Source organism: Anarrhichthys ocellatus, unplaced genomic scaffold (assembly GCF_004355925.1).
Source record: "Anarrhichthys ocellatus isolate YVR2014 unplaced genomic scaffold, GSC_Weel_1.0 scaffold20, whole genome shotgun sequence".
Classification (NCBI taxonomy): Eukaryota; Metazoa; Chordata; class Actinopteri; order Perciformes; family Anarhichadidae; genus Anarrhichthys; species Anarrhichthys ocellatus.
The window spans coordinates 6,157,460-6,173,904 of NW_022280050.1; the positions used below are offsets into that span (position 1 = coordinate 6,157,460).

Sequence of the window (16,445 nt, forward strand, 5' to 3'; positions counted from 1 at the left end):
AAATCAGTTATTTTGAGTCAGGCCAGCAATATTTTAAAATTACAAATATTTTTAATAGCACTTAAAGTTGTTAAGATTGTCATGAATTCAAACCCTGTTTTTTTTATACTATTCATGGTTTACATTTTCTTTTAGTAAACAGTGTAACTCTCTGCATCGTATGTTTAGTATTAGTGGCGAGGTCCATTATTCGCTGCATGATTCATATTGCCAGCATGCCATCCAGTTTTTAATTTTATCTCATTGCATCAGCCTCACAGTTCATTCTCCATCACAGAAGTTCGTGCTGACTTCTGTGGGGTGTTGCCAAATTATTAAAATGTCTAAATGTCCAACAGGTGTTGAGGGAATGTTCATTACTTTCCACCTCTGCTTAGAAATGTTGGCTGTTACTTTTAACCCTTTTAACCCTCCACTGCATATCTCTTCACATTGTGTTTTTTCTGGGTTTTTCCGAGTCACTTCTTATTACACAATATAACATTCAAAACCACCAACCATATGATAAATGGCCAAAGTGATCTACCACCTGACAGCTATGCTGCTTACCTGCATAACACATCCATGCCACAAATTGAGCCAATTCAGTCAAGCACTCTTGAATTTTGTAGAAAATGTCTACTAGGATTGAAGGCACCAAAACTGTTTAACAATGTAGTATTTTCTTCTCTATGGTGGGATTTTCTCATTCCCTGCATTTGCAGAGAAAAAAGTCTGACAACTGTTGGTTGAAGTTCAGAGATCAAGCGGCATGTATTGCCTCCATGCAGACACAATTTGTGGCCTTGCGGTATTGTTCAGGAAAGGGATAATCTAGTGCCGTAGTAGAGGTTAAATTACAGTGGCTTAAACATGACTGGGTAGGTCATTCATTGGTGCACCTGGAGCACAGAATGATAGCACAGCATTACCAGGCTCAGAGGGATGTTCACACTTCCACTTTCAGCCGGAGAGTCAATTTCTGTTTTTTATTGAGATATTGCTGTAGTCTAACCTAACCACTATACTTTCTGAAAAAGAGTGTCTTTATTCTAACTAACTTTGGATCGTATCCAAAATATATTGTTTTTTTCTACATTTGTAAAACAAAACAATTTTTTTTATTTCACTTGGTATTTTTAATCGTATCAGGAAGAAAACATGAATTGCCCTGACTCTGCAAAAAAAACATTTTCTCTATATACTGTATATTGTACTTGCTGCATTAAGCACACAATACAATAAAATGACAGATACAATCCCATCCAAATTTATAATTCTGTATTATAGGCATCAAAATTAACTGTATCCTTTAATGATGCGCTGGTAGTGAATAATTGGCAAATTCTATGTATTTGCCAAGTATATTGGTCTCTTACATAGAGTAATGTATTTACCTTTAACTTGTACTACCAATTAAATAATTTGTCTGAGTAATGAAATTGAACTATGCTAACATTTGTAAGGATATATAATACAACTGTGTAGTATTTGTAATTATTCAAAATTAATATTTTGTTTTAATGAATGAGTTTTCCGGTCTTTGACTTGTTGGTGTTAAGTGATGCATGTATGTGTAGCTTTCCTTCTTGTATAGGTTCTTTAGCTAGAATACATCACTCTAGGACATTGTGATGGACATTTGTCTCTTCTTTTCTGGTATTTGGTGAATAAACAGTTGATTAAGCTAATCTTACTCAATAAAAAACCTTAGCGTTAATGTTATGCTGGCGTTGGCTCAATTGAAACCAATCAATTACGAAAATAATCTTTATTTGCAGCCCTAATATCACTAATTTGTGTTTGTAAACAGGGTGTTTTTTCACCTTCCTGTGAATGCAACCAGTTCGTTTTGTTCAAAATTGCCATTTCAGTCACTTTACTGAGTTAATATTAGGTAAAATCACAAGTTTCACAGTCGTTTTACTGAATACTACAGGAACCGTCAACAGAAAAACTACATCCTGTTTTCAACGGAAGCACAAGGACCCGGAAGTTGTCCTGATTCCGCGGGTCTTTTGGGACAACACAGCTCCGCACATCAGTGTGCAGAAATGGCGGGTGAGTGGCTAAATGCTATCATGCTATTCTACTGCGTTCTTCGTTGTAATGCATATTCACTGAAACGCGGACGACGGCCCCGCTCTAAGGCCAGTTGCGTAGTATACCGCCCCGTGTTATCTGTTGAAAACATAGCTAATTGAGCTAAGCTAACGTCGCATTGCAAAGCAGCAGTAGGGGCCTGTCTGCTGGTAGCATGCTAACAGGCTGTCATAGCACACTGTGTGTTTGTGTGTTTATGTAACGCGTGGGTTGTCACGTTGTGCGTCGAGTGTATTGATGGATGCTGGCATCCTTAAGTTCGCTTTGATGCCTTTTCCCCTCATAACACACCGTAACCTACTCATACCTCCTTCATCTTAAGGGATAACTGGTAACGTTAGGGCAATCTTTGTAAAGCAGCTGCACCTGCACCACTGTTATTATGCAGCAAGAAACAGATTAATTAATTAGACTCTCAGGATGAAATGGAGAAGTAGAAAATAGTCCTAATGTTTAAAAACTGACAGAACTTGTGTTTTATGTGTTCTCAGGAGTAAATACCATGGAGAAGAAACTGGCTGAATACAAGTGTGACACCAATGAAGCTATATGCTTGAAACTGGGTATGTTTATGATATGTTTTGTAAATTAATATGATCATATGTGTGCAGTGACGATGCATAGCTTCTATTTTGTCACATAAGCTGGTTGAACCCCGTCTTCTCTCAGTTCGCTTTCCGGAGGATGTTGAGGATGATGGCACCACATTCCACCCCGAGTACAGCCACCAAATCTATGGGGACGAGTGAGTATTTTTTCCCTACTTGTTATAAAACTGTTGTGTAGGCTGACCTAATGCAATGAAAAGCTGGTTCGAGACAGTTAATGTAGAAGGACGCTGTGTTATAGTTATAAGTGAATATGCAACAGGGGAGGGAAACTGAAGCTTTACGCACTGAGCTACCCTGAAAGGTTCTTTGCTCCTCTAATAACCACGGAAGCGACAACTCCAGCATAACTTTCACCAGAGCTGTCAAACACACTGCTGCATCCGTGGGGGGAGACTCTCCGCTGTAAATAAAAAAGGCCGTTATCTGCACCTCTCTGTCCTCATGTTGCTCTGGAAAGCAACAAATTCAGTTTCATATGAGCTGAGACAGAAGAACTGTAAGATCTTGACAGCCAAGCTTTCTTGTCCCATGTTTTTTTCCCTGTTACTGGAACCTTGTGCTCAGGTAGACACTTTTTTTTACTCCAACTGATGAAAATGTACCTAATTCCTTTTCTATTTGCTGCCACATTTGTAACATTGGCTTTAAATTCACCAATTGGGGAATCCAACAATTGGCTGCTATCAAAAATGCCCGTTTTTCAGCTGATCGTCTCTTATTTTCACATTTACAAACGTGTGCTGTGTAAGTAGACATAAATCTCCCAATTTATCACAACTGTCCAAAATAAGCTGTGGAGTAACACCATTCAAACATGTGGAACAACTTAATCAGCAGGTGAAAATTCGGAATCGGGGAATAAAATAAAATGGCACTCTCTACTTACAACAGAACATTTGTGCTTTGTGTGTCGAACGTGGTACAATACAGTAGTTAGATTTTTTTCAAATACAAAAGCTTACAAGTGAGGGCTCCAGAATATTTATTCAATTTGGCATGTTCACCAAGTCTGTTTCATAGTTGTTGTTTTTTTAAAAGGATGCAGGGAGGTTTAGTCTCAGGTATGCAAAGATTAAAAACATGAACAAAGGTCTGTCTTTCATGTCGTTTTAGTCTCACAAAAAGCCTTAAAGTGTCACATTATGAGCCTGATGTGATGCGCAAAGCGTCATTGCTACTTACTACATTATTGGCGGTGACACCTGTGTCTGTGTCGTTATGCTCTAAATTGCATTTCCAAATTAGTCAAAACTAGGATTGGTTATTTTTGCACTTGCTGCAATCAGCTCAAAGGGAACTCGGTAATTGGGGCATTAATCATTTCAGCGAGTGTAATTGCTAGTAAAGCTCAATCACACGGTTGCATAACGGTGAATTCTATTTTCCCATAAACTGCCAGTGATGTAGCGGTGAGAGAAACAATGCCACTATGTGAAATACGTGGCCAGACCTACAGTAAGCATTTGTCACTTGCTAATGAATGTCATTAAAAAGGCATAATCAGATTGTTGTTATTGTCCCTGTGGTATGAATTCATCCTAGACTGCACAGTACATACAATGCAGGTCACTGTCCTAGTTAAAAACACAGTATCCTTGTTAACATTTTGAATGATTCCAATCGCTTTGTCTGCAGTGAGGTCGCTTTTGGATACAAAGGTCTTCAGATACAGCTCTTCTACACTGCTGGGAACTTGAGCACCCTCTTCAAAGTGAAATATTCCTCAAAAGTCACTGAGATGTTTGATTGTGTGGAGGTAGGACATGCATTTCATTGTTCCTCTTTTTTTAATTTAGAAGCTCCAGCACCCTTAAATGTGATTGTGAGTGCTGTGGCAGGATCACTGCTTACTATACTCATGTCAGCCATTCTGTTCTGTTATTGTTATGATTATTGGTAACATGTAAGGGATGAAGTACAGCGCGTCAGCTTCCTGCATCACTATGTCGCCGTTCATATAGCAATAATAAGCCACTCCCTGTACATTATCCTGTTTGTTAGATGGCTAATTTGAGACAAACTATTGATTAAGACAAATATTGTAGTTTAAAAAAAAAAAAAATGTCAATTCTCCAGCAGTTAAATGTGAACTTCCAGTCATGAGGTGTCTAACACCAGGGATCCAATGGGATGATTATGTTGCTCTGTGTCTGCTGGATGCTAAAAAGGCTCCATTACACACACTATTGTAAACACATCTGTGATTAGGTTAAGTAACAATCAGGGGAAGGTTGCAGGAAAAATATTAGAGAGAGATAAATAATATGGCAGAGCTGCAGTCTGACCCAAACATGCTGTCTGCTTGAGGAAGTCACTGGTGAGGGAGGCCACCTAAAGGTCTGTGCACTCTGAAGGAGCTCCTTCCATGGATGAGAGACCAGTATCCTAAATCATATCTTTAACATAAACCGAACACATCGACCCCACCATGAAGCCTGCTGCTGTCTTAGAGAGGTGGTGACTCCACTTTATGATCAGTATGGAGGCTGCAGTTTGTGGTGCTGTTGAATTGTATTGCATCATATTTAATGATTTGTAATATTTACATGTATTGCAATCAAAGAGACTTTTCTGATGACCGCTATGATTCAGTATTGTGAAACATGAATAATCCAAGCGGAGGCTGTTTAAAAGTATTGCAGCATGTTGGTAAACTGAAGGGGAAAAAGGGCATTTGCCGTATTTTGAGTGTAGTTGTGAAAATGTTAGTTTTCTTACCCGGTGTCACACATCATTTGTGATTTTTGGAAAACGAACAGCAGGCGGCCATAAAAGTGAAAATGAAACCGGATTTCGTTTTTGTCAAAATGTTTTGAAAAACAACATCAAAGTACAGCAACAGACATGCTTAATAATCTGGAGTTTAGTGAATCGACCTGTAGGTAATGCTGCGCAGCGTTACTGAGTGGCTACCTCCATAATTGTATGACAGAAGGATTGCGCAATCACTTATTCTTCACGGCGAGCCGATAGACCTCTGGTGCTCTTTTGTGATGTACCGGTGTGCTGTTTCTTCATGTACTGAAGTAACTGAAAGCCTCTCTGGGTGGTGGCATTATTCCTGTAAGAGATCTCCTGGTTTGTTAGACCAAATCTCAGCCCACCGCGGCCCCCCCTGTGCCAAAACACTAATCCTACTCCTCCCTGACGGAAGAGACGGCTTTTAAAATGGTTTTGTACGTGAGGTCTAACATGAGGAATTGATTTTTTTTTGATTTTTTTTTTTGTGTGTGTGATTGAATCAGCAGGAGGAGTAATGTGACACGGTTGGATATCTTGTACATATATTTCCAGGAGCGAATTGTTTGTCATCAACAATCAAAATCGTTGAGGCTGAATATCTGCAAACTAATCTTCAGTATGTTTATTATTCTTTAATGTGAGACAACCCTTTTTATGCAATGAGGAATGGCTCAAACTTTAGTTGCACTGCTTAGTATGAAAACTTTCTGCCTTTTTTTTTTTTTTTTTTTTTTTAATTGCCAGACATAAGAATTTACATATCATCAATAGCCAGTATTTGGACAAAAAAAAAAAACAATCAGTAAAGTGAAATGCTTTAACGTACTGCGAGCTCCTTCTCTGAAACTTCACAAAAGGCTGCTTTGAATATTCCCCTGAAGCTGTCAATGCAGCAAACATGCAAAACGAACCCAAGAATTGTCCGTGGGCCCCTATTGAGGTCAGAGGATTCAGCTCCGGGACATCTGTCCTGTCTGGAAGCAGCAGGGGCTCCCTCACTGGACAATGTAGCCTTCAACTGGTGGGAGCGGGAGCAACTTGTAAACTCCCCAGGTTTCCTTGTTTCTTGTGGACGCACTCAAATTCCAACGTGACCCCGCGTGACAGCGACGGTTCCTTCCGATAGACATTCAACGTTACTTTCATCTCTGGTATTAAAAAAAAAAAACCTGCCATGGACAGCGATTGGCTTTTTTTAAACCTGAAGAGAGCCATTAGACTTTTTTGGGGGGGGAACATAGTTTGGAGCTGATATTCAAACTCGATGGCTGGCTCGCTGTCAATGTGCGCCACTGCTTTAGTGTTGGGTGTTGACCCCCTGAGTGTTCACCTTGTTAAGGGTTTGAGTGCAGCTGGTGTAGAGGTAGAGGGTGAGGGGAGCACCAGAGTTCAGGCTGCATCTGAAGAGTGTTTGTCTCTGAGTGCGTGTGGACGGTCGGGGTGCGGTGCAGCTGGTGAGAGGAGAGAGAGAGAGAGAGAGAGAGGCGAGGGGAGGCAGAGATTGGAGTTTATGCAGCTGCCGCGTTGATACAAGACTCTCATCACCACATCACCTTCTCCCCTTTAAATCCGCCAAAAACACGCAGCGCTGGACCTCTCGCGCAAAAAACGCTGATTTAGAGCGCCAGACCTTTTGTGCACACGGGCTGGAAACTACCAAGTACTCATGTCATTATTTCCTTTACAGTCATAATCAACGTGGATGTGTAAATATCCTTTAACACAAAAACATCATGTCAATAAACTACAGATTACTCTAAACATTAAAAAATGACTGCAGATTGAGGTTGTGGTGTGGTCTTTGGAGTAGATTAAAGAGATGGAATAACACCAACACAACAAATTAGATAGTTTGTACTCCCTTTGTGGTTATTGTTAGAAATCAAAGACATTAACAAAATGTTCTAAAGGTACTTTGTTAAGTTATATTCATGCCAAACTAAGGCATCTATTCTTGGAAGGCTGTGCAATTTAGTGTCTAGTATGCAGGAGAGTGCTCGGGACAAAGGGACTTGTTTGTCCATGGCCTTTTTAAGTATTGTCCTTGTTCCTTAGAAATGTGGCTGAACAATCACAATGGTTAAGAGGCATTCAGCTGCAGGTGCATTACTTCCAGTTAGATATTAGCTGATGTCTGAAAAGGGGGGGGGGAATTAGCAGTATGTTGTATTAGCCTTTTGTAGTGCATTTTGCTCAGACCTTCTTCATTTCCCCGTTTTCAATGCTGAGCAGCGAGGGCCTCTGTGCTGCCATAATGCCCATCACACATGTAAATGGTGTGAAAGGGCTGCTCAGCAAAGTGTTCTCATGTCAATCCTTGTGGAAATGGATACAATGCAAACATTACAGCTGAACTAACCACAGGTTGCACCGAGTAAAAAAGTCCAAATCTAGGGCCCCTTTGTCTCCGGGGCTCTTTGAAAAAAAACGCAGGGGCCAATTCATTTGATTGGGTTCACTTGGCAGGATTAGAGGAGAGGCCTCTATTTTGGATGCCCCCAAAGGTTTGTTAAGTTGAGATCAATTCACAAGATTTCATTTCCCAGTGAGAAGCAGAAATGTGTTTATTGTGGCAACTTCATCACATATTCATGGTTTAACGTAAGTACTAAATGTACCTATTTAAGTGGTCTTTTCACCGAGGGGGGGTGGGGGGAGGGTGATCTCTGCTCAGCTGACAGTTTTAATTGCCTAATGGTTTTCTTTTCACTGGCACAAAACCTGTATTCTCCCAGTTTTATTATATATGATTAACTGCCCTTTTCCCCCTCTTGCCTAGTTTGAGAACAGCTTATATGAACATACGATCTGTGTGCAAAACAAGAATTTGAGTTTGTCAGAAAATGTCTCACTGGTCCCATTTATGGAAATAAGTCTTTCAAATGTATACAAAGATGATTGTCCTTTTATTTATTTCTTTTACATCCTGATTTGTTTGTTGAATGATTAAATTTATGCACATCCTGTTATCTAGCCAGATGATATCGAGGGAAAGATCCGGGGAATCGTTCCCGCTGGGTTCACCTGCAACTCCGACGACTTCATCTCACTGCTGGAGAAAGAGGCTAACTTCAAGCCCTTCGGCACGCTGCTCCACACGTACACCGTCCACAGCGAGGAGGCCGGAGACCTCACGTACCAGATCCACAAGGTACAAACACCCCTTACTGCCTCACCACACATTTCAGGATCAGTTTGTAACTTTTTTGTTTTGTTTTATATAATTGCTGTTGCTTCTAAGGTTTTAACGTCGGGGACGGGATTTTAACTCTAAACCGTATCAGACATTTGTTTCTGCCGTATTCGCCCCCAGGCTGATGTCACCGGCCCCGGATTCCAAGAGTACCACGAGCGCCTGCAGACCTTCCTCATGTGGTTCATAGAGACGGCCAGTTTCATCGACGCAGACGACGATCGTTGGGACTTCTTTCTTGTGTGAGTGCCCTCCTTAATTGACATCATACCCCCCCTCACACACACACACACACACACACACACACTGCTCTATGCCCACCCCTACCCCTAAAGCCTTTATTGTGTCATTGAAAAACAAAGATCCCCTTTGTGGCGCTTGTGACCAATTACCAGGCCAGTTTGATTATATTTCCCCTGTAGGAGAATTGTTGATCAGGCAAGAGCTTCCTTTGTGCCCAAAGGCCCTTTTCAAATTTTTCAGGGGCAAGAGCTGAATTGAATACTGTTGTCTTTTGAAACACTGAACAATGTCTTAACAGTAAAAAGAGCCTCTGCCAGTGTTTTCTTTACCCTGGCAACTATTAATACTGACAATGGGCAAAATGGACTGAAGTGATTTTGAGGAGCTCAGTCCCTCCTCCAACCCCTTCTCTTCCTCTAAGTTGCAGTACTCCAATTAAGTGCATAATGTATTCAGGTTGTAGCAGGTGTACCAATCGGGGCCTGGCTGCTCTAACATGCTGATGGCGGGGGGGGGGGGGGCTAAAATGGACACTGCATGGGAGTGTGCCTGTAATTGACCTGTTTGCCTTTTGTGTTTTATCTGCAGATTTGAAAAGTACAATAAAGATGGGGAGACTCTCTACGCAACTGTTGGCTACATGACAGTTTATAATTACTACGTGTACCCAGACAAAACCCGACCACGTGTAAGGTAATTGCTGGGGCAGCACGTGCCTTCCCATTCTTTTGTGAGGAAAAGGAGTGGAAAATTATACATTTCTTTATCCTCTTCCCAAAAGAGCCCAAATTACTGGCTTATATAGCCAACCATTCAAGCCGATTTTGTTTCATTACCAATCCAGGGTGATTTGTATCTGAAAACAACTTTATAGATCAGCCTGTGATGTGATGGATCAGGATAACAATCTATTAATTCCTGCTTTTGAATCAAAGAATTTCAGTTTCTGCTCAGAATCACCACATAAACCAGTTTTGTGACTTATTTTAAGCAAACCTGTTTTGCTCATTGGCCGTGTGCGTGTGTGTGTGCGTGTGTGTGTGCGTGTGTGTGTGCGTGTGTGTGTGTGTGTCCCTTTTAACTAAACAGCCAAATGTTGATCCTGCCTCCGTTCCAAGGAGAAGGTCACGGAGCTCAGCTTCTGGAGGCGGTGCACAGGTTTTACTGCAGCCTGCCCAAAGTGCAAGACATCACAGGTGAGCCTCGTGGTTTTTTAGCATCGATAAACATTTCCTCTGAAATAGTCGCGTCTCCCACAAACCGTTTGAATGATTTGTCGCTGCAGTGTGGTGGATCCAGGGGTTGAGTTAATTTGGGGTGCTGGCATGTTCACTAAAATGTGCCGAGGCTCTATTGAAACTAGTTGGATCGAAATAGTTTCTTTGCATGGAGACGGAGGATGAATACTAAAGAGGCATCCTTTCAGATAGAAGTTCTGCCTTAAACAGGATTTCTAACATTTAGCAAGTGAATAGGCCGAATGCTCCTGCTAACAGTTTTTCTGGACTTGAGTCATTTCTTCATTCTTAAATATAATTGGCTTCTTCTGAAAACATTTGTCAGTTTTTGCCTTTTCTTTTAAAATGCCCAACAGATTGTTTCCCCCACTCCTCCAGCACGAACATGTATATACACTGACCACTATATTAACAAGTTATATGTGTCTAGTTTATTGCGAATGGTTGGGAAACCTCCGTTGACTCATTTGAATTGTGTGACGGCGTTTGTGATCAGCTGAGGACCCGTCTGAGAGCTACGTGAAGCTGAGAGACTACGTGCTGGTCAAGTTCTGTCAAGGCCTGCCGTCCTTCGCTGTGGACAAGCTGCACCTCGGCTTCTCGGCCGACATGGCCAAAGAGGCGCAAGACAAGTTGAAAATTAACAAGGTGATGTGTGAGGCTTTTCTGTGTTCAGGGAATAGGTTTGTCTATAAAAGCCCATTGCAGTGGAACCCCAAAGTGACGTCTTTATAATTGGAGTTTTGTCCAGATAACTGCACAAAACCCCCAAAATAGTCATTTATAAAACAAAGAAAAGCAGCAGACCATCACATGTAAGATGTTGGAACTAGATTAACTGGATTATCCAAATTACAATTAATCCAAATTGCGCTGTACATGCACCTGCTCCAACATTAAGTCTTTAGCTTTAAGCTTCACCGTAACGCTAGCTGGACACGAGGTCTGTAGCTGATGGAGGCCTTCACTCATCGTTTCACTCATGTATTAACGACATATCACATCTCTGAACTAAAATGCAGCCTTTTGAGACGAGAGAAACGCGCTCATAACCACACTATTGATAGAACTACAATATTATTTAAATCAAATTATAACTTTGAAAGAGAGCGTTTCCCTTTCGTGTACTTTAACACGAAGATGAATTCACACATTTTCTTGTCATTTGGTGAAATACAAATTTATTAAAGTTCTTTCATTCAAAATACCTTTTTATGTAATTCAGTTTTAATAGAAAGTCAGATTCCAACTGGTATGATCCCTTTTTCTCCACCGTTTCAATCGCTATGTTTAATACTCCAGACATGAAAAACGTTCAGTGTTGATATGTTTACCGCCCAGTTTGCTGCTTTGCCTTAAATACTACTTGAGTGTATTCTGTTGTTGTCACTGGTTATCAAAGTGAGGACTCGTCATGTAAAACGACTGCTGGGTGGCTTTTCTTGAGAAAACTTTGCTCTTGTTGGAACAGATAACTAGAGGTCTGATTTATTATGAGCCCTGAGAAGCTTATGACTTCCTGTAGCCATTGTGCTGGAAAGCATGTTTCAAAATAAAATAAATATTTTAATAACTCGTTTTCCCCTTTCTACAGAAACATGCGAGGCGAGTGTATGAAATCCTGCGCCTGAGAGCAACGGACATGAGTGATGAAGACAAAGCCCGAGCGTATCGTTTGGAGGTGAAGAAGAGGCTATTTGGACCATACAGGGTGAGGCTTTACTCATCACCGCTTCAGCTGGCGTTACATGCCAGTGCAGAGTCAAAATGTGCATGCAAAAGCATTTTTCCCCCGATACAGTGATTTGCTGATTTATTATATTAAACAATTCTGATTGTCAACTCTGTTGCTATCGAGCAGAAATGCGGTGTGCGGTCTTCTAGCTTTTGTTAGCATGACATTACAGCCGTTCAATGTGGGAAGCAAAGGGCCCCGTGTGTGGCATACAGAGCTTACAGCTCTACATTGTCACTGTTTATTGTGTTACCTTTTTAGAACAGCGGAAAAATTGATCTTCATTCCCGTTAAAATTGATAGATTGCTGCTGCTGCATTGTTCCAGCCACAATAGGGCGCACCGGGCGTCTGCTTTTGCTGCTGCTGGAGCTTTTTTCTATTCAGGCACATGTCATTAGTTAGGATTTGCATTTCTTTGGGCGAAATATTTCTTCCGTGAAAGTGTGTTTGAAGCACTTTGTCAAAAAACGCCGTCTCTATTCAGAGTTCTGTAGCTTTACTTTTGCAGCACTTTTCAAACTTCATTGGAAAACGGTGCAATTTCATAAAAATAGCTTTTGTTATTCTTCTCATGTTCTCCTCGGCGGGTTTTATTTGAGTTTCAGATATTTAGTGTAACAGGCTTCAGCCTAGTGAGCAGAATATCATACGCTTCTCTCATTCTGTTTCTCTAGACCTGACAGTGAGTAGATCAGTGTGCACCAACATATAACACCCAACATCCTGTTTGCTTGTGACATTTTACGTTTGAGCTGCTCACTGAGACTTTGCATACCAGCCATTAGAGGATTTTCTGTCAGTAGGGTAACCACAAAAAAAAAAAAGGCATCGCTTGACGTGGAAATGACCTATGTGGTGAAGCGGGAAGTAGGAATTCCTTGGGAGAACGGCACGGAAAGATCTGGTGGCCAGATGCAGAGCCTCTTTCCTTCCCTGAGGAGATTTAGCATGTAGTTAGTCGAATGGCAGAAGCCGCGGCTCTGTGAATGTGAGGATTATATAGTTCTGCTCGTATCCCCGATTCCCCAGTGACCACGTCTGCTTGTAGGATTTTTTTTTTTTTCAAGCAGCAGATTGCACTTAACTAAGTGAATATGTACTTTGTTTGTCAATATCCAAAACATTTCAGCCTTTCTGATTTCACTGCAGACGTTTACCACTTAACTTAATAAGGCCTACTGTACAAACGTATACAAACTGAAACTAATGGATCATTAATAGATTATAAATAAGTATTCTCATCTTGCAGAACATACTTTGTCTTGTTTTAATTAGCTCTCAACCACTTGGATAGCGACACTACAGTGTGGGGAAAAACATTTTGTTATTAAAGGATAACACGGGTGATAATCTATTCTTTGCTTATCGTCAACAAATCCCATGAAAACACCAAAACCTGCAGTAAATTGAACCTAGATCTCGCTGTTAAAGGCATCCAAACCTATTGTGTAGTGTATATATACCAGACAAAAGGATCTCTCACAACAACATGAGGCTAGTGTTCATACCTGGAAAGATGTATCGAATTGTTTTTCAGTGTAGAATCCATATTGCCCCTTTTGTAACTAGCGAAATAGGATTCCAAGCTGAAGTTTGGGATCAGATACAGAGTCTGCTGTTAATGATGATTATTCTCATCATAACCTCTATTAACATTGTACAATATAAATCAATCTCAGTTCTGACATCGTATTTGTTTCTCCAAGTAGCTTATAAATCCTTTATGATGGTCCTCATGAGAAAGTTGTTCCTAGCTGCTGATTAATAACTGAATTACTAAGCACCTTTATTTGCCTTTGGAGTAAGCGACGGAACTGATTTAACGCCTCGCCTGTGTGTGTTTGTGCTGTTCATGTTGTGCAGAAGAATCAGAGGGAGCTGACGAAGATGAGGAAGTGCCTGCGGCCGGAGGAGCTGGTGTCCCACATGGATCAGATGGACACTCAGACGCAGCACGAGGAGCTGGAGAAGAGTTATCAGGTTGTTGTGGAAGACTACAGGAGAATCATTGAGAGGATTGCGACGCAGGCCTGATCAGACTCTGAAACGCTGCTGGCCTGGAGCTCACCCCTCTCGAACGTACAGGTTGTCTGCCCTGTCTGTACAAAGCCCACATCGCCACAGACGTTGGCTGCAACCGAGAAGAAACTCTCCTGATGTAACAAAATCGCTGATTTAATTAAAGAGTGTTGCAGATTTATTGTGGCTGAGTCGGTGGATAGATCGCAGTGGAGAAGACCTGTCTCTTTCCCAGCTGATGTTGATACAGTAGAGGAGAATGGTGCAGCTGGAGGGTTTTGACTTACTGTTTGTCCCATGATCACAATGTGTGGGATTAACTGATGCGTAATATTTCACAGGTTATTGGAGGTCCACTACCCTGCAGAGAAATCCTGCTTCTTCTCCATTCTAGACAATTTTTTAAGATCTTTTGTCAAAGCAATTCCAAATGTGTGTTTTGAAGCACTTCATACTGACAATAAAAAAACAATGTTTTGTATATTGCTGAAATGGTGTGAGTCTTATTGCAGATAAGAAAATAAAAAATAGCAACTATCTTTTTTTCATTTCGATTTGTATTGAAAATGTTGACAATTGACGACAACTTTTCTTGCATTTAATGTAAACAAAAGGAAAACAAACGGACAAAAGACAGCTATGGAAACACAAGACGCAGTCAAGTATTCAAAGCGTTAGTGTTGCATGCTTTGGAGCACTCCACCACACCTATATCGTTTTTCAGGTTCACAATGGACAGTTAAACACAAGATTTAAGGTTATGCATACAAAGGCACAGCTAAATGCTCAGATAAGCCTGCTAGTTGTTCACAATACACATGCTAGTATTTTGATGTTTAGCAGGTATAATGGTATAGAGCATTAGCATTAAAATATGAAGATGATGGGAATGTCATTGGTTTTTTAGGTGTTTTGTCATGAACTCAAGTATTGGACAATATTGGAAAGTTTGACCTGATGATGGCTCTAGATGGGTCATGTGATCCAGTTTTCACAAATCCTCTGGGAACCAAGAATGTCTACCAAAATACATTCGTCCATTAGTTCAGTTATTTAAATAAAAACCAATAGTGACAACCTAATGAGAGGAAATGTAAGTGGATCACAAATATACCGTGAGGAGAAAACGAATTTCTACCAAATTTCACATCAATCTGTCCGGACAATTCACTCCGACCCAAAAGTGTCAACCACAGTGACAACCCGGTGGTGGCGCTAGGGGAAGCTCTGAGGAAGACCAAAGTTGTGAAAACTCTGACTTTAGGAAAAATCGGGGATCAGGAAAAGTCAATAGGATTGATCCTCTTGGGACCATGAAGGTTTGTACAAAATTCCATGACAATCCATCAAACAGTTGAGATATTTCAGTTTAGACCAATGTGATGGTAGCTAACATGGCTAACAATCAAATGAATGCAGCAAAACCAGAGATACGTTTTTTCTATTTACCTACATTACCCACAATGCACCTTCACCCCCAACATGTCCGTTATGGTTATGCTAGAAGCGGTTAATGTAGCAGAGATGAGCCTCCTACGGAGGTCTGGTTAGCTCACTTCTTTCTGACTAACGCTGGTTTTTACATGTATTTTTAAACTTGTAGTCTTCGCCCAGCTCCTTCTGGAGCAACCAACAACTTTTGACGTAGACAGTAAGCTAGTAACGTTAATTATGTACAATGAGCCTGTTCTGCTGCAGTAAAACCTGTTACTGCCAGCCCAAAGTCTACTTTTCTTTACTTTACAGGAATTAGAGTAGAGGTTGTTGAAGTACCCTCCAACTTTTTTCCAAAATGGCGGTACCATGGGACAATCATACATGTTACAATCAACTTTGTTACATTTCTAGCATTGATTTTGTTGAGTTAGGCCCATTTGAAACAGTCCGAGAGATGTTAAATTAGTAGACAGACCACACTGGGCTCCTTAGCTGTAAAAAGTCCCCTTTATCAGTTAAATATGTTGTTCCTCAGCTCCTCAAGTGCTTCAGTATATTTGATATTTTGCTCTATTATTGCTTGAAAACCATGATGTTTTATTAATATTTGTATTATTTTACTTATTTCCCATATTCTGTATTGAGACAGAACAGTAGCTGTATTTTTCGTTTTTCATCTCATCTTCAACTGATAAATAACGTGAAATTGCAGATAAAACGTTATCGAATTTTGAATGGACAATCTAGTCAGTTTGACACTCGAAGGCCTAATATATTAAGGAGATATAGGATTCGAAATATTAGAGCACAATCCCTTGCTATAAAGCTGGCCTGATTAATGCATTTTCCAGTATGTGTTTTATATATTTGAGCCGTTTTAGGGATGTAATTTTGTCCAGGCACCCTCTCGTGGCTAATGCAACTTCTGATTGCTGCTGATGTTGAGTGTTACACTAATGAGTATTATGGTTTTCAATTGAAAACCTTTGTGCCACTGTATTGCCCGCGCTTGTGCAGATCACTGTGATGAACACCCATCATACTTTATGATACTTTAGCACGTTGTCACTAAATGAAGGCTGCCGGGTCAATTTTCAATTTTTCCCCCCCTCTTCACATGAAACAAGACAAAACCTTGGAACC

The 16,445-nt window shown here is 40.7% G+C and overlaps 1 protein-coding gene across 1 annotated transcript; it reads left to right on the forward strand.

Moving 5' to 3' along the window:
* The first annotated feature begins 1,963 nt into the window (after positions 1 to 1,963).
* hat1 (histone acetyltransferase 1) lies at positions 1,964 to 14,589 on the forward strand. The gene is made up of 11 exons (XM_031858658.1): positions 1,964 to 2,040; positions 2,574 to 2,645; positions 2,752 to 2,827; positions 4,329 to 4,449; positions 8,410 to 8,586; positions 8,749 to 8,870; positions 9,460 to 9,564; positions 9,961 to 10,067; positions 10,606 to 10,757; positions 11,704 to 11,820; positions 13,710 to 14,589. Exons 1-11 carry the CDS (start codon positions 2,034 to 2,036, stop codon positions 13,878 to 13,880), a joined length of 1,227 nt encoding a protein of 408 aa, XP_031714518.1. The 5' UTR covers positions 1,964 to 2,033; the 3' UTR covers positions 13,881 to 14,589.
* Positions 14,590 to 16,445: the final 1,856 nt, after the last annotated feature.

Coding starts and splice junctions, on each gene's coding strand:
- hat1 (XM_031858658.1), top strand. Junction 2,828..4,328: donor CACCAAATCTATGGGGACGA/GTGAGTATTTTT, acceptor CTTTGTCTGCAG/TGAGGTCGCTTTTGGATACA. Junction 8,871..9,459: donor CGTTGGGACTTCTTTCTTGT/GTGAGTGCCCTC, acceptor TTTTATCTGCAG/ATTTGAAAAGTACAATAAAG.